Source organism: Blennius ocellaris, assembly GCF_963422515.1.
Source record: "Blennius ocellaris genome assembly, chromosome: 5".
NCBI lineage: Eukaryota > Metazoa > Chordata > Actinopteri > Blenniiformes > Blenniidae > Blennius > Blennius ocellaris.
The window spans coordinates 11133537-11156430 of NC_137654.1; the positions used below are offsets into that span (position 1 = coordinate 11133537).

The window sequence follows — 22894 nt, forward strand, 5'->3', positions numbered from 1 at the left end:
TCAGGGCCATTATCCATTCAGTCATTACATGAAGCAGCAATGTTTTACTGACATTTGAATAGAGTAAATAGTCCTTTTTGCAATGCCAACATGCAATATTTGGATAAAAAAGAGTGAATGAACGAGAAAAAAAATTAGGTTTCAATGCATTCGTGCAAATTGAAAGTTACATCATTTTAAATATGAAAGACTAAATAATGAAAGTTATGCAATAATAAACTTAACTATTGTTTGTTTGTTTTTTTCATATATGTTCAGCGCAGAAGTCAGAAGCACAAAAAAACAAGGAAAAGGCAAAGTCAATTAACGTCCTCTACTACTGTTTGTATTTATTTCAAATCATGTAATTAATGCCACACGAAATAGCATTATGTCATATTACCTATATAATTAATATGCTGCAGCCATAATGGTCCCTAATATGGTCAGTCAATAAGTAATATACATAGTTTGCCATTTTGTAAATGAGAAGTTAACTTTAAAATCCCTGACCAGCCACCGATTACACATTTGACAACTCTCATTTCATTACAATCACAGACAGTGTATTATCTCCGAATAGCCACAGATGAAAGAGTGGCGAATAAAATCTCTTCATTTTTTCTTTTTTTCATAATTCAGCTGACACCGGGAGAGCATCACGACAAATTGCGCCGCGTGGATTCAAACCGGAAGTCGAGGAGCTTCAGCAAGCAGCCCAGCACTGGGGACTACTACAAAACACTGGGCAGCGACACGGCCGAGCCCCACGGGAGCAAAAACATGGCACCCAATGAAGAGGTAGAGCTAAAGAAAATACACAAACTTGTTCATTTGGATGTGCAGTATTGTTCCCGTTCAGTGTGTCACTGGTGGAACAAGAAATCAACCCATAATTTACATTGTGATTTCTGCAAATGCATATGAAAAAAAAGCTTATTTCTACCTTGTGACACACACGTTGCCATTCTAAAAGTACGAGTAGAGTATTATAATGATCCTACTCACGGTGATGCTACATCAGCTACTATGACTTCCCTTTTAATGAGGGTGCACTCTCTCAAAACCAAATGTGGTGTCAATCAGTTTGATGAGTTCAGTAGTACCTACAAGTAGGAAGAATGTGAAGAAGCATCAAGTGAAAGTTTTCACAAATGTCTTATTAATTAAGTATAATACATTTTTATCCACATGCATTGTCAGCAACTTTAATTTAATTTACTTGTATGAGATAAATAACCATGGCTACAATGTGTTTACGTACTCAGTAGCATCTAATGACTTAAAAGTAGCAAAGGAGATAACCTGGTGTAGATTGAACTTAAGTATGGGTACAATTACAAAGTATTTGTTACAACCGTCTTCGAAAAATGGGTAGGTACACCCGAAGGACTGGACAGACATTCATATAGTATTTTGTTATTGTGGCGTCTGTTCTTGTGTGAGCATCGGCTCCTTATAAGGTCTGTTTCAGGGTGAGGTCAGGCTGGATGACGGAGCGCAGGCATTGGGTTACAGCTCGATTTGCCTATACATTGCCACTCGGCTCGTTATATAATCTTGTGTTCTCTTGAGCTTTTGTTCGCCACCTGATGCAAACTTCCCCCTCATTTCCATTTCCTCTTGGGTCTCCGCCCCCTTGTGTAAACTGTCTGGGAGCGTGAGCTGGACATTGTCAATGAATAAACAGAGGAGGAGGAGAAGGAGAAGATGAGTGAATCTAAAGTCCAGGTCACACATCGGTCAGCACCTGGTCAGCACATAACGATAACAAGGAAACATTTAAGGTTTATTCTCACAGAAAAGCAAACAACCTGATTTTTTTTTAAATCCTTTGTGACGTGAAAAAAGACAGGCAAACCTTTTCAAATCTTTTTCAAACTATAAGTGATGCAAAGACACAGTGTAGCTGTCACAGGCCAAAGATGTCACATCCCAGTAATGAGGAAAATTAAATACAGACAAAAAATTTTTTTCATGGAATTAGTATTCTATTCGATTATCAATTTTAATAATAAATTGCACTTAGTGGATACGAAAAATACTCTTTATTGAATTGCCGCCACATACATACCACATACCTCCACAAGCAGCTGAATGAATGTGTGAGTCTGTTAGACTCTCATCAATGATCCCTGGGGAGATGTTTTTTTTTTTTTTTTTGTAATCTGGACGGTATCAGGAGTGGGGGTGTTGTGGGAGTCACGGGGTATAATCCGCATTGAGCCAATTAAGGCCTGAGAGAGGCCCCTCCTGGTCTCAGAGGAGCCCTCGCAGATGGGCCGGCTAATCAACAGAAGTGGCACGTGCTGCCAAGACCCATCTGGTTATGCCCCCCCTCCCCTCCCCTCTATTCAACCCCCTGGGGGGTTTGAAAGAAGCAGAGGGAGGGCAACAATGAGGCGCACGCGTCTGAGGAATAAAAGGCGGGACGGGGTCGAGTTAAATGTCACGGGCCGTTAGGTTGCCTCCAGCAGAGTTGTGGCACGCGTTCAGAGCGTGTCAGGCGGGTGGGGCGTGAGCCGGTGGGGGGGGGGGTTAAAGTACTATCACTCACAGTGGCAGATGGCCTCTGCCCAATGTTTTCCCCACAGTTTCACCCCCTTGAGATTAGAGCTTATTATCTGTTATTAGCAGAGGGTATTGTGTCTTTATGAGTTGATTAAGGACAGCAGGAAGTGGAGGGAGGGGCCACGACAAGTAGAAACACTTTCATCTGCCCCAGTGCAACAATTCAATGCTCCACCCAGCAGGACGCTCAGACTGGACAAAATCACTGCCGGTAGTTTGGGTTTAATTGAAAAGTACAGTTTACAAATGGAGGGAAAAAAAATCCCCTTTCTGAAAAAGTGCTTTTGAATTGTCAAACTTCAAGTGGTGGTTCAAGTGAAGTTGACTAAATACAGTCTAACAGTGTGGGGTGTGGGAGCATGAGCCACCCCACTTTTGACTTTAATCTCATTGACCCCCCCCCCCACCAAACTCACACACTGATCACACAGCAAGTTGTAGATGAATGCTGCACTTCATAATGCTTGTTTACATTATAAGATGCTGTTGTTTGTTGCTTTGGGGATCTATAATAGAAAGGATAACAAGTTAGATTACTCTTTAGATAATGTGCAACTGTCGTAAGTGTTTAATTTGTCTCGATCACAATCAAATAGAATGGCTAATAAACATGACCGGTCAGACCTCATCTCTCTCGCCTCTTCCATCAGGGTTCGGTGTTATTGGAGGAATCGAACGACAGCCCCGCTCACACTGCTGAAAACGGCACCACAGAGGAATCCGTCCTGCAGCCGCCGCCACCTCCTCCACCTCCACTCCCCCCGAGCAATCCGATGCCAACGATCCCTCCGCCTCCTCCACTGCCTTCGGAGACTCAAGCCACCCAGAATAACGCCGGCAGCACCTCCACCAATCAGAGGCGTCCGTCTTCCTCATCAGGAAGTGAGTGTCTCAACTTTTTCTCTCTCGATTTTCCACACTTTAACATATCTGTGTGATTTACTCCCCTACTTTTTTTTCCTCTCCTGCTGTTAAACATCTGAAACCCGTAATAAAATAACTGCAAGTCTTTTAGGAAGTGCATATTGTTATGTCAGCTTTCCTGAACAGCAGAGCTTGTGGTATTGATGGTCATAATGTAATCACACTGGATCGAGCTGGAGTCCAACCCTGCTACTCCTGATAACAGATTATAAATTAATGATGCAGGGCTACAATTACCCTGAGAACGGGTTTAGTGTTCAGCCATTTCCTTAAGTGCCCCGTTGCCCTGGATGATGCAGTCTGACAACATACACGTTGCTGCAGTTATAGGGAAATACACCTATGGTGAACAAATTATTTCTGCTATATCCACAGAAGAAGAACAAAAAAAAGCCTTTTGTCCAACCTTGAACCCACGTGAACCGTTAACGTGAAATATACCCAATGCCAATCCAACTTCAAGAATTACATTTTAAGATTACTTTACTGAAACAACTGCTTCACTTTGGACTCTACTAAAATACACAATGGAAATAATTCCTAATTCTTAAATGGAAAATGTGCTCAATCCCAAATTAATTAACAAAGATTGTGCTATTTTCTAATTGACGATAAACAGAGTAATCGTTCTGTGGAGACATAGGACTAGTTCTTTTGCACACAAATAGAAATGAGTGAGATAATGATACACAGGCTTGTGAATTTAATTTATATGTTACAATTTACCATAAATCATTCAGAGAACCTCAATCCTTCCACAAAAATGAACAAATAGCTAAATGCATTAAGATATTCTTGGTTATGAAAAGAAAGTTATAAAAATAGAAGGAAAATTGGATATTCATGTTAACGGTGCATGAACCTGGAACAGCAAGGCTAATCTGGAACAAATGGTACCATTTCGTTTGTTTAATGTGCGATAAGAATAAAAACTTTTAAAAACATACTTTCAATTAAATGTTGTTCTGTTCTAAAATCCCCCAGGTCTCTTCCTTCCATGTTTATTCCTATAATGTTGTGTCAGTCATGTTCCTTCTTTCACATGCTCGCTTTCTATCCTTTTTTTCTCCCTTTTGTTTGTTCTGGATTTGTTTTCCTCCCATTTTGCCCACCGCGGTTTGTCCTCACTGCTGCTCTGTCAAGGCGGGCATCAATCTGCCTCTCAGGCAAAGGGAGTTGCACATAAACAGACCAAGAGTAAGTACAGACTGCAAACCGCTGCTTTGGCTAAACCAGCAGGCCCCCACGCACTCAGCTTTGCATGTGGATATCTGTTTTGTGTTACTGTTTTCTATGAGCAGTTACTTCACTCCACGTCCACATTATCAAAGCCAACCTATGGTAAAAGGTATGAGCACATAGTCTGAGTGGCTGCACCGATAGAGTCCAAAAGCTGCTGGGTGTCACCTTTAACCTGAAAAATGAACTGTAAACGTTATTGATTATCATCAAAAGCCACAGAAGCTGTTCCGATTTCTCGGAACAGCTTCCAGAGCCAGGATTTTGTACTCCTGGTAACATTTTGTGTAGTTATTTATTATTTTCTTTGCAGTAACACATATTTGAGTCATATTAATAACTACTGCAAGGAAGTAACCAGAAGTTTCAGATGAAAGTTTGTGTCTGCCCACTACTTTTTGTGGAATCATTAACAAATCTCATGGCACACTATTTTAAAAATGTTTTGGGGGATTTTTGTGGAAACGCTGAGCGGAATCGATACCAAAAGTCAATACACGCTATTCCCAAATTGCCTTTGACTTGTTGTGTATGTGGTCCAGTTTTCAACAAAATTTGGTGAAGGAAAAAGAGGATGAAGAAAAAGATGAAGAAGAAAACAAAAGCAGACGCCTACTGTAGTAAATTCTGTGCCTTTCTTCTTAAAGCGGCAGGCTCACAGAATTAATAATCTGCTATGTTAAACGCTTTTAATGATTAAATAATGTGCAGAGATTTTCATCCGCATTGATCATGATAGATTAAAACTGAACTGATCAGAGAGACAGCAGAGAAGTTTAGAGATGAAGTGAGAGTGGCCATGTTGAGGTAGTTTGGACGAGTGCTAAGGAGAGACTGTAGATACATTAGAAGACATGGGTGATGTTAAAGTGGAGGAGGCGGGTTTGAGGGTGTGATTGAGGCAGACGATGGAAGAGCAGCTGAAAGATGATGAAGAAGACGTGTGGCTTTGGAGCGAAGGCTCCTTCACTCGTAATAAGTACAAGGAAAGTTATCCGGCAGGACGGATTAAACCCTCTGATGCGTCGGTTTTTAATTAATTAAATAGTTATTAACGGCTGTAATACAGCACAGGATGTTAAACACAAGTTAACAACTAGTACAGCCCACTGCAGCAAAATAAATATAGAAAAAACTAAAGCACGTGTATGAAATGAGACTAAGATATAATAATCATTGAAATAATTCAATATCAACTAGTATGAGGCCTTCTGTCATGAGTGTCAGCCCATGTGCCGGCTCTTTACTGTAATGATTTAAGTGAAGGCTCAGTTATAGTATAATATGGCCAAACAGAGCACGGTAATTAACAGCCACATCAATTAAGCTGTAAACTCTTAATTACTGTATTTAGGCACCTCTTTACGGTATTTTATCTGCATCCCTCACTCATCAATACACATCTGTCTCGTTTATTTATCCTCCTTGTGTAGCCGAATGGCTGGACAGCAATAAACCACTCAGAGCGAAAGGAACACGTGTGTGCTCACTAATGGCTTGATGTGTGCCACAGCATTAATCAGGTAATAAACGGGTAGTTTGTTGGTTGTAAAAATTAAGAGCCAGTAGCTCTCTCTTAGACTGAGGGTTAGGGTTAGGGTCTGGATTAATTTACAGCTTGGACACTTGTTGAAATGACGGCAACAAAACAGGTGGCAGACAAGAAATGCTGTTGTAGCAGGGGAGACGGTGGATCTCCCCCTGCTCTGCTGGAGAGCAAATGTGAAAGAAGTATACAACTGAATTGGATTTACAACTGAGACAATCACTGAAACGACAGCAACAAACCAGGTGGCTGATTGAAAAAGGTTTGCGTGACACTGCAGACTGTGAGAATTTATCAATTGTTTTCTACAGATGAGCAGGAGGTAAAGGGCCACTATTCTTTTAATGTATTGTCAGACACTTATGAAGTTAGAGCTCGGCTGCTTTTAAAGCTATGGCCCAGAGCAGAAAAAAACTTTTGTTCAATAGTGTCTTTTATGAGGAGCTATTTGTCAAATGTTCTCCAGCCTCCTTTACACTGAATCCACACCCCAACCCTAAACATTAGTTCACCCAGCACAGGCATACCACCTGACTGAAATACATTTCATCAAGTGTTTGTATAATGTACAACAAATCATTCAGGTGTATTTGTTTTAGTTTATCTGGTAAAGATGTGTGTTGAAGCTTTGCTTTGGAAAAAAAAATGGGTGAAGGTGAGCTACAATTTATAAATATGACTCTTGTTCAGTTACTTTTCGATTCAAGACAGTTGGTTTTAGAAAGGCTTTAATTACAATAAGTGGCAATGTGGGCTGAGTGAATGTGCTTGGATTTGAAGAACTGTCACATGCTGCCACGAGTAAGTCAAAGTTCAGTTGTTGTTGTTTGATCCAAAAGCTTTTTAATGGCCACAGAGTTGAGTTTATACAAGAGAGCACATTGTTGAAAAGGTTGTGGGCAAGGAAGATAGATCTCTCTCTCCCTCCCTCTCTCTCTCTCTCTCTCGCTCTCTCTCTCTCTCTCTCTCTCTCTCTCTCTCTCTCTCTCTCTCTCTCTCTCTCTCGCTCTCTCTCTCTCTCTCTCTCTCTCTCTCTCTCTCTCTCTCTCTCTCATAATCCACAAAATGTGAGGTGTGACTATATGCATGTATGACTGAGCTGTGGGTCAGCTTTGCCACAGTGAGGATTGGTCCAGCCGGGTGGACTGACGCGCTGCGGATTGATCGTGTGCGAGTGTGTGTGTGAGTGTGCGCGTGTGTGTGCACGTTAATTCCTGGCCGGCTTGCCAATGGCTCGCTGTCACTTTCAGTTACTGATGATTCCTTTAGATTTCCCCCAACTGCGATGATGGGTCTTTAATAGAAAGCGGTTCTCTCCTCCCTGAGAGAGAGAGAGAGAGAGAGAGAGAGAGAGAGAGAGAGAGAGAGAGAGAGAGAGAGAGAGAGAGAGAGAGAAGGGGTGAGTCAGAAGGGGTGGCACGCTAAGCCACTCTTTGTGTCCAACTAGACCTTTGTGGTCGCTTCAACTGGGAACACTTTTACGGGAGGACTTTTTCCCCCCATTGAATGAGTAGAGAATGAGTGAACAATGAGGGACTGAGGATATTCACTGTATTGGAGGTTTACTTTCACTCAAACAGGTGAGGTGGCCACCGGCTGTGTGCTCAGGCAAACTCATGTGCCGTTGAAATGCTGTAAAAAAAAAGTAGCTGCTGTAATAGCTGATTGTTCTCTTTGTCAGATTAAATGTGGGCATTTTCTATTAAGTATTTGTGCAAACGGTGGTGAAATAAGCTGCTATTTATCTGTCTACGCTTTATGTTTGACTGTATTAGTGTCTTATTCATGTGTTATATTCATGTAGTGATATTACAGTGGTTGTACAGACACCATTGTGACTTCAAACGTTGTGTAATCTTCTCTTTTAACAGCTTAAACAAATGCAGATCATTTGTAGTTTACCCTCGTTGCAGTAAGCAGATTCAGGTTAATATAGGTGAATATATACACTTTTAAAAGTTCAGCCTCAACTTTGCTCCATGGTATAGTCACGTAACATCTACAGAAAGTTTGTGGACTCACTGTGGTGAAATAGTTTTTAATTCCCCCTCCAGACTGATTCAACTGTTGCCTTATGTGAAACATGTCTTAAGCAGACATACTGCCCCAAGAGGGACAAAGGCACATGCCCAATTGACGTAAGCACATCTTCAAAGAAACATATCCAGTTTTTATCTGAAAGACAGCGGTTCGGTATACAATAATGACCTGCCGTCGTTGTCCAACACGCTCCAAGTCAGCATTGTTACCCAGCTGATTGGATAAAATATTTAACAGTGAAATGCCATCTTCTCCTTTTCTGAGTGTGTCTCTCACTCTCTCTGCTTCTATCTCCCTCTGTCTCGTCTCTCTGCCCGGTTTCACTCGTCTGCTCTCTCCTTTTGTCTGCAGGCACAAAATCTTTCAACATGATGTCCCCCACTGGCGACAACTCAGAGCTGCTGGCAGAGATCAAAGCGGGGAAGAGCCTCAAGCCCACGCCTCACAGTAAAGGCTACACCACTGTGTTCTCCAACAGTGGACCCACAGGCAGCAATGTAGGTCCTCTGCCGTCCTGCACCACTTTCCTGTCCCATCAGTGTACTTGTTTCACAGACTGCAGCAGTAAATGCACACATATGTCACATGCTGTTAAATGAATTCACCAAAGACAGGACATCAAATTGTCAAAGGAGCAATTAGATATCTACTAACATGCCTGTGAGGCCTCATCATTGTTGATCAGTCAATCCCTCATTAAAGTTTGCTTCATGGCTGTAATCAGAATTTAATTGGAGGCAAACAAGTGAAAGTGTTTTTGGTAATTGTCATGTTCAAATATCTTCGCTCCCTCGCGCTTATTTGTACCTGAACCGGCTAAAATCCACCACTGTTGTGACTCCCTTGTCGTCTTACCTCTCCAGGAAAACACTGCCTCTCCGGAGACCCAATCCTCAAGCCCGCCAGCCAACCCGTCATCCCCTCCTCCAGCCTGCAATGCGTCCATCACCTCCCCACCCATCACCCCAAGCCCCAGCCCCAGTCCCACTGGCTCCGGATCGGCCAGGACCATGTCAACCTCGGCAAGTAATGAGCAATTGTTCTCCAACTCTGTGATCAATGGGAACAGCGGCGGCGGGCCGAGTGTCGAGTCGGGGAGGAAGACGAGCCTGGGGGACGTGGAGGGGCTGGTGCCCACTCATGACGAGCAGGGCAAGGCCATCCCCGAGTGGAAGAGGCAGGTGATGGTGCGCAAGCTTCAGGTCAAGATACAGGAGGAGGAGCAGCACAAGCGCAAGGTAAGAGTGGCATTACAAGGCTGAGGAATATGTTTTGTTGTGTCTAAGCTATCCCATTTGTGAGACTATGATCTAATAATTTTAGTTGTATTAAACAAAGGGGATAGCTCGAAGGCGGTTTTGAGTGTGGATTGTTGTGTCAGTTTGAGCAGTGAATGCTTTTGTAACTTTGCATGCTCTTTTATTTCTGTCGGTTCAGAGATGAAGCATTAGACACGACTCAGCGGTACAATTTGACAGGTTTATGGAGCAAACGTGCTTTCTTGATGTGAGAGTCAAAGAGTTTGTGTTGTCAAATGAGCATCACCGCCCCCCCCCCCCCCCCCCCCCCCCTTCACCAGTTTAATTGCTTTGCTGGATCAATAAGTATTTTCCTCCTGCTCAGCAGTCTGTAGTAACATTATGTTTATTTAGAAAAGGTGTTGATTGGTCATTTACACTCAAGCAATCTGAACACTGGGCAGCTCTGTGAAATGTAAGATGGACTGTAGCAAAATGTGATTTCATTAATTAAAATTGACTGATTAATAATTCATTGCTACCATGGATTGCAATCTTATACCCCTGGACGATCCAGCTGGGAGAAATTTCTCTTATTCGTGACCTGATGCTGACATGTATGCATTATTTGTTGCGATCCAGTGGCATCATTGGCTGGTTGAAGGTAATGAAAGTATTAATCAAAGATCTACATCAGGAATTCTATGAGTATATGGCTGTAAAGAAAACAGAGACACACAAAAAGGTGAATAATTTTTTGGTTTTCTTGCAATCAATGTCATCATCCAGTAGCTCCAAATCCCCATGTGACAGGGCGAGGGCTTTTTAAATGTAGGCGTCTCTGTGCATGTTTTATTTTGTTGATAGCTCTTGGTAATACAAAGCAATTTGGAGTGCACGGAATTGAACGCTTGGCTCCAACGACCATCACAGCATTAACACACTTGACCAAAAGCTTCACAGTGTGGGCTGGTTTGCGATGATCGAGTTCTGCGGCTCCAAGTACTTACATGCTGATTCAGTGGTGTGATGCTGGGCCCATTCACACTACAGGTCGACCAGTAATAGCCACTGCATTAAAGAAAATTAAAAACCCATCATAAAACAACTAAATCCTTTCAAAAATATCATTCCTTTTTGCTATTTCGATGTAAAACTCATTAAGTAAACCAATCATAATCCTACTAAAAATAACCAAATAAGGTCCTCACTCAGAAAGACCTCCCCAGGTTGGCTGTTTCAACAGTTTCTGTTTGGTGATGGCTGAGTGTTGTTTTGCACTGGTGCCAGGATCTATTATTGATTTATAGTAACACAGATGTGTTGTAATGCAGTGCTCGATTACAGAAAAATAAACTTATAAATCAACCATCTAATGGCAGCTTAATCTGAATCCTAAACATTTGTGTGGCTATTTCTAATAGAAAATGATGGAAAAGGGACAAAGATGCAAGTACAGATGTGAGAGATCTCACTGTATTATGTACTCAACATATTACCCTAAATCATTTCCATTGACTGAAATTGCATTCTACTCATTGCAATATTGATCCTATAACACATCACATAAGACTCCCCTCTTTGATTTAAGTTTACAAAGTTTTGTGCTTATAAGGAGGCAGTGCCATTGCACCACTAAATCCATGTAAATCCTGTGTGTTAGGGTGGATTTGCACTAAAGCATGTGGTGTGTTCAAAGCAGAAACTTCGAGCTGAAGGAATCCTCCCCCCCCCCTTTTTTTTCTTGTTCTATCGGTCCCTTTTGACCTCTAATTTAGTTTGCTTCAAGTGGGCACTACCAGCCTCAGGAGTGGCACTACTCTCACGTCCACAATGCCATTTTGGGCCCATTCGGGGAACTCATGACCGAGGCCGACCTGAACAGAATCGAGAAGCAAATTGAGAACCTGCAGGTCATGCACAAGGTGTCGGAGGTTGAGAGGGAACTGGAAGAACTGGAGCGGGAGCTTCACCAACTCCTGCCGGTTTCTGCTGCCCTCAGTCACGGACACTTCTCAGTAAATCCAAAGCAAGTACACGGTCAAGCTGAAGACCTTCCTGCCTGGTGCAGCAGGATTTCCAACCTCCTCAAGAGCATGGCCATTCTGCTTGCCACCCTGGGAGGCAAAGAGATAGACATCTTGGATCTAATTTGTCCTGGATATCCTCAAGGAGAGGCAAGGAATGTGAGCACGAGTCAGCCTCAACCAGCAGGATCAGCTTTCATTGGACGCTCTCAGTCCTTTTCAACGCGGGAGGATGTGGAGAACGAAATAAAGCAATGTGGTGTTTCAGTGAAGAACCTAAAGGCCAATTATGAAATTCAGAATAATTCGCAGGCAGCAGATAACCAAGCAAACAGGGTATACAAACGCAAGAGGTCACTCCCTGTGATAAGTGAGTCAAGTTATCAACCGGAAACCAATTATAATGATAATGTTTCTACGTCCAATATCAATGGAGGTTTACCCACTGTGGAGGAATCAGTCCTACCGCTTGTTGAAGAACCAGTTATTGTTGCATCTAAAGCTCCCCAGACTTATCTACCTTCTGAGATGATGGCTCCGAATAACATTGAGCAGTTTAATCAGGTTCTTTCTGAAGATCCTATTTTAAAACATGATCAACTAACGAGGAGCTTGGAGGTACAGACAGATTTAAGCTACGTCCAGGAATGCATTGAAATGAGGAAAGAAAGAATTGTTTTCCTGTTCTTGGAACACTGGCGGAAGTATACCATCTCTGAATCATATCGGACTAAATATAGTGGCAGAAAAGGAAATCATTTAGGGGTGGACTGGGAGGACTACAGCCAGTTTAGTGCAGAAATTGGTGAGGAGATGCAGAGCGAAGACGAGAAACTCCTCCTGTTCATGAAGTCAAAACAGGTAGTCGGGAATCTGATCGGGCACTGGAGGACAATCATGAGCCAGGTGCCGACACGTCAGATTCGCAGACTAAGTCGTGCCCAGATGATCTACTGGCCCGAGCACTTCCTGCCACATATCAACGGGGCGCCTGTGAACTATGAAAGCCTAACGCTAGACCTCTTCATGCTGGGATATTTTCAGTTGTTGGAAATGAGCATGTCCCGTAGCGAGCGGAAGTTCCGCCACCTGTTGTGCTATGAGATGTTTGACCGTCTCGGCAGCCATAAATGGGAGGTCATCAGGCAGTTTCACAAGGAGGTGATGGAGGACATCGAGAGAGGGAGGCGGGATTGGGCAGAGGGCTTTGAGGACATAAAGCTTAAGTACTTTGGAGATGCACATGAAGGCGGGGGGGTTATGACAGCTTCTCTCCAATCTATGTCTCCTGACATGTCCATCATGGAATTGCAGGAACCGCTCCCTCCTCCACCTTCTCATCCTCCACCTCCACCTCCCACCACCCATCCTCCAGCCCCACCTCCAAATACACAGTCAACACCACTTGCATCTCCCCCACAACCGCACACATCAGCTTCACAGTCAGACATCACGGCATCGCGCCATGAAGCTAAGGAAGGTTTATCAGACCAAGTCCAGTGTCGAGAGCAAAACCCCACAAACAAGTCATTACAGGAGAGTACTCGGGAGAAAATTACACCCGGGGAGCAGGTGTTAGTAAATGAGTCTCTGATCTCTAATGGTCAAAGTTCAGAGCAGCATCACACACAGAGTGGACGATCTGCTGACGTAAAAGAAAAAGTTAAGACACCTCAGGCCACAACAGACAGCTCAGGATCAGATTTAAAGAAAGACGTCCCTCCTGTCACTGTTAAATTCACAGAGGAACCTCGTGTTGATCAGCCTCCACCCAGAGATGAGCGCAGTGAAGACACTATCAAAGTCATCTATGAACTAAAGGAGTTCAGTAATGAGGAAATCATCAGATACATCGACCGTAGCTTTGCTTTTTGGAAAGAAAAAGAGGCTGAGCTTTTTGATATCTGAAAACTGACGTGGGTGAAGGGAACAGTGAAAGGACAGCCTGAGAGTGTGTGCATCCAGAGCACAGTGTGTGAGACTAACCTGCAGGGTGAAGCATGCTGAGACAGCTAATCTGGTGTGTCAGTGTTTAGGGCCATGTCACATAAAGGACTTAACCGCAGCAACGCAGAGGGTTTCAACTTAGCTGCACTGACTTAAGTTTTTTCATATGCTGAGGTGGATAAAAGAGAGCTTTTGATACAAAAGTTACAATTGTTACAGCTATTTTGAATTGTTTTGAACCAAGAGCCTTTTGAATGAAGAACGCTTGATTGCCATGTTATAACTGGTTTTTAAAAGAAAATTATTTGCCATAAAAGTCATGTTGTTTTGATCATGTTTGTATTGAACATCAAAGGGAAAACTATGCACACTTGGTTTCATGTCAGTCCCATTTCAAGTAGTAAATAATTGCCTGGACCACTTTCAGAGAGCCGAAGCATGTTGGTTTGTGTTGAATCAGTTCATGAGCTTCATTTGCAGCAGTGAAACACAAGTCTGCAGTAAACCTACGAAAACGGCGTTTAAATGCAGAGAAAGAATTTTCCCAAAAGAATTAATAACGTATGCTTTCTTCTTTCATACAATACATGAACGTTTATACAAATGTATACCTCACACAAGTGACAGTTCCATCTCTATATTCATGCTTTCTCCCAATTGTTTACCTAGTAAATTCTTACAGGTAACCCCCCCCCCCCCCCCCCCCCCCCCCCCCCACCTGGCACACACAGACTCACACAGACTCACACACACACACACACACACACACACACACACACACACACACACACACACACACACACACACACACAGCACCTATCCCATGTTAATGTGTCTGAAAGTGGTATAAAATGGCAGGAGATTCACTTATATCTTTACAAATTTGCTAGAAATTACAGCCAGGCAGTTTTTAATGACTTCCTTGTTGTTGTCCAGACCTGGTTGATGTCTCAAAAAAGTTCCATGGTTTTAAATTTGTGCATTCCTGTTTGTGTGCCTTTCAAAATCAGCTACCAAAATTCAAACATCGTAACATTTATTTCATTGTTTTGTTACTCTATAATTTGAGTGTATTGCCCAGATTTGCAAAGTTTCCATTAATAATTTGAATTTCTTATTTGATTTCTACATTGCTACTAGAATAAAGTTTGTTGACATTTTTGTGATTAAATTTCATCGGTTTTCTAAAAGAAAATTCTCTAAATGTTGAAGGTTGCATTGGGGATGAACGCTTCAACTGTGCCACAGAAGCACACATCTCATAAATGTGTGATTCTCCATTGTGAGGCTTGTGAAGAACCACGTAGTGTCCGTTCTGTGGCATTGAGATTACCTCCAAATAACCCTCTTAACACCACCCGCTGACATGCTATCTGTGGCTTACAGGAAGCGTAAGGCGTTTACAGTGAATCTTCATCAACTCAAAGCTCAAAAGGGGACCAGCAGGTTAAACTTGCAGCCATTTATGTAGGATTGAATATATTTACTACATATCAGGTGAATTTGTAAATGAGAAACAGAACATTGGACATGACAATTATTTTAAATCAGGTATAAAAATTTTAGTCTGCACAGTTTTCACTGCACAAGACCTGAACATGGACACATTTTGAAATACTATATTAAAAAGAAGTTAAATTGATATTGTCACTTTGAAAATAAGTCACTTGTTTAAATAGTGGGCACATGAAAACCTCTATCAAACCCAACGAGTCAAGACTGACCTGATAAATATGAATGGTCATCACAGAGGACTTCTTTTTCAGACAAATCCAGCTACTGAAGCGGTCGAAACCCGAAATAAAAAGAGACTTTTGAGAAGCATTGTTGTTCCATCTATTATCAATGTTTGCTGAGCTCACGCTATCAACAACACTGTGACTCACATGGATACAATCCATTGGCACAACAAAAGAACCAAAACACAACCTCAAGCAGAGGGAATAAATATCTGCTAAATTCAGCAATTGATCAGTTCAGATGTGTGACGTGTTGTAAACATTGATTGCTTTTAAATAAATAAAAAAAACACTTATTCCTTTCCGAAAATGAAGGAGGCATGATAACGCTGTTACCTGACCACGAGGAGGTCAGAGGTCAGAAGTTTATAATCACTGATCTGGTTCATTACTCCAGACAGCTGTGTGCATGTTGAATGTGAGTGATGCAACATGATCCACATGAGCCGTTTGCACTGTCACAGGAGGAGCTTCAGGACGTCACTGGTTTAACATAAACGTGGCTGCAATGCTGCTTGTATGAAGTAGTTATGACAATAAAACAAACATATAAAAAAAATACTGCACCTTTGAAAAACCCTTTTGACTTGCGTCACAAATAGTCTATGAGAAACTCAATACATATTTTCAACATTGTACCAAAGCAAGCAAATATTCATCCACTTTGTTGATCTGAAATTCCCAAGGGAATCATTAAAAATTAACCTCGTAGATAAACTTACCTGGATTTGTGTTCGGTAAGGTAAGTGAAATCCACCAGTAAAAGAAATGCAAAGGAGTAATGTATCTTATCAGGCGAGGATAAGAAATGCAAGATGGCTGCTATGGTTCTGTGCTCCTGCTCCACCTCCTGTTACAGCCCCAAAGAGAAAAAAAAAAGATCTGGTTACTGTTTGTGCACATCAATCAAGTGGATCTGTCCTTTGCACTTAAATGGCTTTATTTCACTCTTATTTCAAACAGAGTTGAAGAACGTATATTGTGAGCTCTGTTTGCTTTTGTAGCTATGTTTAGTAGTTTTACACAATGGGGTTGGCTCAGTGTTTACATCCCCCATGAGAGCCAATTGTCTAAAACCTGAAAGTTGATAGTATGTATGTATAAAATACATCAGCTGTTTCATGCAGGGGTTTTCTCTTCTTTGTGCTGGTGTTTGCGTGCCATGTCTTACAGGGATTTATGAGGGATTTAATTTGTAATACTATATGTTTCAGTGTGGGTTTACCAGTTTAATCATTAGTACGGACACAGATACACTACTTTTTTTGATTTTTTTTTTTTTTTTTTATAAAAACAGGTAATAAGGTGAGTGGCTTTTATAGAAAACAAAGAATTTCAACTTAAGCTTTTCTTTTTTCCCATGGAAACAGGAAGTGTTTCACTGTGAACCATTTCTGCTGTAACTTGATTATTCTTGATTTTGTCAACTCCTGCACCTTCAGTCTGGATAAATGTTACTGTTTTGATCCCTTCACTGTAACTCTGAATCATCCTCACAGTTGTTAAAACAAAGAAGAAGCCAATTTGAAGAATGCAAGAAACAGAAAGTACAGATATTTGCATTTAACTGTAGGAAATAAAAATCAAAAGTTGGAAAAAAAATAAATACTCAAGTAAAGAGATATTAAAATGTACTTAGATGCATTTGCAATAGTAACTGGACTGTTCTCACTAGGATGAAGGGTGTGGAACAGTAAATCAGGAGCAGGAAAGAAGGTAAATAACAGTCTGAATCCTTTTCTAACAAACTCACTATGTTGCTTTCTCTACATATATAAAGTAAAGGTGCCAACCATCACTCTGGGGGAACATGGGTACTTAAAAATCAATCAAAGCATAAAATTCATCTTCCTTCCACCTTCACTTTCTGTCCACATGGTTTCGTCCTAGCACGTTATTGGATGACTTCTCGAGACTGTATTTCCAGAAGTGCTCACTGCAACTTGGATGTGAATTCTATTGTAATTTGGGGGAAATTATAACATGGATATATCTGCTGTATATACAAGTGAGTCAGAAGTCTTCCAGCTTCTTAACAGATACTGTTATTTCTTTGTTTCTTCAAAGCTCTTACCACTTCAATTACTGCTAACATCCCTCCATTCAGTGCCTATACTGCTTCATTCAGGAGCTGATGCCTGCTGATTATGAGTAAAGACAGATTATATGTTGGTCCAGTCACTGGTCCAACACAGAGAAACAGACAATCACACACAGTCACATTAACGCCTGCGGGCAGTTCAGAGTCATGTGTTAAACTGAAACAAGTTTTGGGACAGTGGAAGGGGGGGAAAAAGCAAGGGGAACAAACTAATTTCTACTATGTCAAAACAATTCCATCAGCTTGCAACAAAACATGCAGTCTGAGGTTTATTAATAATTCTGATCTTGGAGAGATGTCTTCAAATAAATATCAACAGTTGGCCGAACCTGTGATATCAGAAAACACAAAAGTTTCACTCAAGGTCCAATGCAATTTATAATAAGAGGCTTACATTCATTTAAAGGTGAGGCAGGCCAAGGAGTAAGGATATGTAGGTATGTAAGTGGCAAGACAGCTTCCAGTTATTTTTAACCAAATATATGTTTTTAAAATTCTGTGCAGCTTAAATCCGACCAACCATTTCTTTGTTGGACACTGATCTGTCTGACTGGACCTGAGGTGATGTAAAGCAGGGCTGCAGTGACAGTGAAACGACATTACTGACTGTTCTGGGCCTTTATCTCTGTCCCTCTACGGACCTCCCTGTGTGCTTACAGGCTGAAGAGGAGGCAACGCGGCTGGCATCAATGCCGGCCTGGAGGAGAGACATGATGAAGAAGAAAATGGATGAAGAGAGGTGAGTAGCGACGCAGTGCCGCTCTGTACGTGACGCATGTCTGAAATAATCTGAAGATTCACTGTGAGATGTCGCAGTGTCTTCCACATCTCCTGAAACCGAGTCAATCTCAGTGGTATTTGTTGCCGGGCTATAAGCATTATGTAAGTTTCAGCTGCCACATGTGGATCATGTTTACAGTGTCACCTGATATCCCGACTGTATGAAGAGTGTTCTCACAGTGTAAATCGTCTCACTGCTTTCAACTCACACACTCATGCACACATGACATGCAAGGTGCCTCGCACACCATTTGGAGCGTGTTGTGGTTTTAGTGTCCTGCCCAAGGGCACCTCGGCACATGGAGAAGCAGAGCCAGTGACTGAACTGCTGATCGTGGGATTGGAGGAGAACCTGCTCCACCTCCTCAGCAACAGTCAAAGACATGCCAATGTAGTTGACAGATTAGAAATAATCTGCAAGTTGGTTTTAAAAAAAAATAATGTTCTGAAGGGTCATAACTTCCTATATAATCACATGAAGCAGTTTTTGTGCATCTTTGTGGCATTATGTTGTAATTTTTCGGACTTAGTGTTCAGCATGTAAGTAATGTCCCCTTTTTAAAAAATCATATATAATGAGATATTGTTTGCTTTTACTGCGGGAAAACTTTTTGCTCTTTGAGATATTTACATTTCTTCTTCTTCTTTTTACAATTTCCTGATGTGACAGGGAGGAAAAAAGGTAAGAACATTTCCTTTATTCTGCACGGCAATACTGACACAACAAGCTGTCAAAGTGGAGAGCACTAAGCAGCTTCAAGACAAATAATTGTTCATGATATTAGAGGTCAAAAAGACATGAAATGAAGCAAACTCAGTGTCATATAGTTAAAGGGAGCATAATGCCAGTAGTATAGTTTCTCGGTAATGGAATAACTTTAAACTTTCTCAGAACCAGAAGCTAATAAATTTGTTTCATCCCACTGACATTGCAGAATTATAGAGAAAAAAAACCCAGAGGGCTAGTTTAGACTCTAAAGGGTCTAATCTGGTAAAGCTAATAACACAGGAGACAACAACTGTTTTCATTGATAAGATAAAGTAATGATTTGCTGAAAGCATACATTAAATACATGTACAGACTGCAGAATTATCTCAGCAAAAGGAAATCAATGTGGCAATGTACCGGTAGATTTCAGGTTGAACTCTTTTTAAAAAGAAATTTAAACAAACTCTTGAAAAACGTGCATTGAATGGGAATATTTTCACAAATCACTTCTGTTTTCTGTAACTTTGCAGATGCAGCTGACATTAGATGAGATCAGGGTTGTGTGTTGTCTATAAAGCAAAATTTATTTGAAGTTCTGCTCTTAAATTATCCAAATGTCTGAGATCAATACTTCCATCTAGTGGCCACAGAGTGGTCATATTGTTTCTTATTACCTTTACTGAAATGCAAAAGCTAAAAATATATATAAAAGCTGATCTTGAATAACTTGGCAGTTCTTTCAGTCTGTAGAAATGTTATTATTATAATAATAACAAAGAATAGGGAAAAAAGAAAAAGTTTGCTGAAAAGTTGAAACTGAGTCCCAAAGCACAGCAAATATGATTCATTCATTCATGCTCTAAAACTGCTTTGTTCAGACGAAGACTCTTCTAACCTACAGAGGACAAATGATAGAATACACTCAATTTAAGTCTGGTGTTTGGGTGGGATTTAATGATTGCTATCTTCTTAATCTAAGTGAGTTCAAAACCTCAGCTTCAAAGACGCTGTGTGTTTCTAATGAGCTGTTTGAATCCAGAAATTTAAGTGAAGAGACGTTTCCTATCAAAAGGCTTTAGTGCTTCCGTCAAACAGCGACACAAAATGATCTGTCGACACCTCTTACAAAGGAGGATAGCTTCAAGTATTACACACTGACATTTTTAAAGTGGATAATCAGACGTTTACTGAAACATAAAGGAGAGTCCTGGTGTTATAATAGGATATGTAATAAGTAATAAGTCTTCTGATTTTACTGGTCGGGAACGATCACTGAGAAGATTTAATGTAGAAGTATTTCACGTTGCCAAAACCACCGGGACACCCCAGTAATATTGAGATCCGAACATATGTGGGTCTCCGACTTTGTGACAAAGGCCCATTTCTTTAAAAAAAAAGTATCCCCAAATCCAAAGCTTTCAGGAATGGTTTAAAATAACTCTACTGGCCTACATACCATGCAAGGATTACTAAACAGGCCTTACAAAGCCTGGAGGGTTCGGAGGCCACTTGTGAGACAAAGAAACACTCCTCACCTGAAAAACTAAATGCAAACAGCCTGCAGAGGCATAAACGGAGCACAGAATGATGTTAATATACGAGTGCATATGGCCATGCACACGCACTTTGTGTAACATCGAAACGTGTGTCCTGTAAAATTATAGTCAGTCTTTGATGTCTGGACCTTTCTTTTTTCTGCAGAAAAGCCGAGGAGCAGGCCAAACAGGCGAAGGAGGTCGAGGAGAAGACGGAGCAGGAGCGCCTCCGGACCCTGGGCTACGACGAGACCAAACTGGCCCCCTGGCAGCGGCAGATCATTCTGAAGAAAGGAGATGTAGCCAAACAGTGAAGTGGATCGTCTCCCACCTCTCCACCACCCTCACAAGCCCTCTGCCCTCCCGCCCCCTCCTCTCCAGTCCTCCATCCCACCCTGTGCGGGGGGGGGGGGGGGGGGGGGGGTCAGTCTCCCCCTGAACTCTGTGTCACTCTGCAGGGCCACACTGAGGTCCCTGCCGTCCACCGGGGGCTCGCTTGAAACGCAGCAGAATGAATCCTCCGTCTCCCCTTGAAAGTCTGATGGACACAAACTTTTTGCTCTTTTAGCGTTAGCAGCAGTTCCAAAATGCACTGACTTTCCTCGCGACTTGTAGCAGCTGCCTGCTGTTCTGCTAATCACTAGAAGAAACGTCCTGTAGAATATTTCAGAGGCATGTGGTAGATTTACAGAGGCCACTTGTGAGCGTCGTGGCCATTGGAGGAGAAAGCCTATTAATACTTTTATTTCTGTCCTTTTAGCCTCTTGTTAGCCTCACTTACTAATGTGTAAATGAGTGGAGACGTAGCTCCGACAGCGGGCACAGAAATACTCAGCTAATGTTTGTTGCAGCATGAAGCAGCTAATGCATTTTGTATGTAGACGGCATCCTTCCGTTCTCACGTCTTAGAAAAGACATATTTGCATCAAACTCGTAGAAGCACTTTCTAGACCTCATTTAGTTGCCAGAGATGTAAAGAATCGGACTGGATCACTGCTCAGACTCATCTGTTTCTGGAGTTAGAGTCATCATTTCCCTGTCGCTTCGTCGCTAAACATCCTACTTTAAACATTTTACAGCTTATTCAGAGTGAATTGAATTTGGCTTATTTCAATGACAAAAACCTGCAAAGGACCAATTCGTTATGTCACTATGGGACCTACATGTTGAGCTCTTGTTAAATAGATTTGATCCAGGGCGTATTATCAAGCAGTGGCTTTCAAGGTGCGGGGTGGGCCTCATCTCAGCTGCAGACGGAGAATCTGGGATATGCCTTTTCTTTACATTTTTGAGAAGGAATCACAACATTAAAAGTTTGCTGTATATGACTGAGTTAATTAGATGTGTTGAAAGAAACATTCGAATAGTTTTTTCTTACTCGCTTCGCCATAGATTTAACAGTTACAGCGTTCGCAGACTGTAAGTAAACTCCACATATTTTGAAGGATCTAACTAATGAACAATCATATTTTCTATCCAGCTCCAGCTGTAACCCACAACATCTTGTATCTTTAGACATATTAGAGAGCTCAAGTTACTTTACCCTTGGTATAGTTTTGTTGCAATTTAAGAGCTAAACATCCAAAGCAGCTTTGACAATATTCACAATGATACACAACCAAGAAAGTGAATATGTAAAGTGCTGCGTGCTCTCATGACTCCTAAAAAAAAACTATAAAAACACCAACAAACAAAACTATGAGGAAAATCAGAGAATAGACGATAATATAAACCATTTAAAACTGAAGAACATATAAATATTGAAATAAATGATCTGAAAAACATGCAATGTCATGTTGGAAAAAAGCTGTTTCTGTATTGGTTTGTGCAGCAGTTTTTAACAATCTTCATTAAAGAACCTGAAATTCTGTATAACAGGTGAGAATGATCACTGAGGAGAGAGCTGGTTGTATTCTGCAGCTGTAAAAAGAGTCAGAATTCAGCTGTGGGTCAATAAATCAGGTTCCTTTACCAAAAAGTCATGAGAAAAAAACAAGGCGGGTGGATCAGGATTTTTTGAGCGGTGGGCTCATCCTCTCACACTTTGAAAGCCCTGTTAAAGACCATATGCATGTGGACTCTGAGAGAAAACTAAAGAAGTTACACATTAGTGAAGTAAATCATATTGGGCCCATGTGAGCATGGCCTTTTTTTAAATGTCAAACGTGCACATGGGAATATCAGCATCTTCCATCAGTGTGCTCTCATGTGAACACTGAATATTGCAAAAGTAAAGAAAAGACATGAGTTTGTCCTGTGTCTTGTTTCGGCCTTTGTCCCATTAACCTGGATGGTAAATGTTTGATGAGAAGCTCTGCTTACAGATTTTAGAGAGTCCTCCGTCAGCCACACAGACAGACGCAGTGTTTTTCAGGTGATGTCAGCTGTTTTGTTGGTTTTTTTTAATGCAAACTTCAGCTTCCAATTCAATAAACGAGATAAACCAGACTAATACAATGTACTGTATTTATCACTTTAGATATTAAAGTGGATTTTTTTTTTCATTACTTTGGTCTAAA

General features: G+C 41.4%; 2 protein-coding genes across 2 annotated transcripts in view; both read left to right on the plus strand.

The window, feature by feature from the left end:
• The window catches only part of espn (espin), a gene marked incomplete at both ends in the record, with an annotated part of 37471 nt that extends 16782 nt beyond the window's left edge, over nt 1-20689 (plus strand). The window contains 7 exons of the mRNA XM_080496691.1: nt 622-780; nt 3201-3432; nt 4618-4671; nt 8651-8796; nt 9163-9537; nt 18011-18090; nt 20542-20689. Of these exons, the coding sequence (XP_080352817.1) occupies nt 622-780; nt 3201-3432; nt 4618-4671; nt 8651-8796; nt 9163-9537; nt 18011-18090; nt 20542-20689 (1194 nt within the window). The remainder of the gene's footprint in view (nt 1-621; nt 781-3200; nt 3433-4617; nt 4672-8650; nt 8797-9162; nt 9538-18010; nt 18091-20541) is intronic.
• LOC308130120 (espin-like protein) lies at nt 11400-13472 on the plus strand (the record flags this gene model as incomplete). Its single annotated transcript, XM_080496319.1, has 1 exon — nt 11400-13472. One exon carries the CDS (start codon nt 11400-11402, stop codon nt 13470-13472), a length of 2073 nt encoding a protein of 690 aa, XP_080352445.1.
• Nucleotides 20690-22894: the final 2205 nt, after the last annotated feature.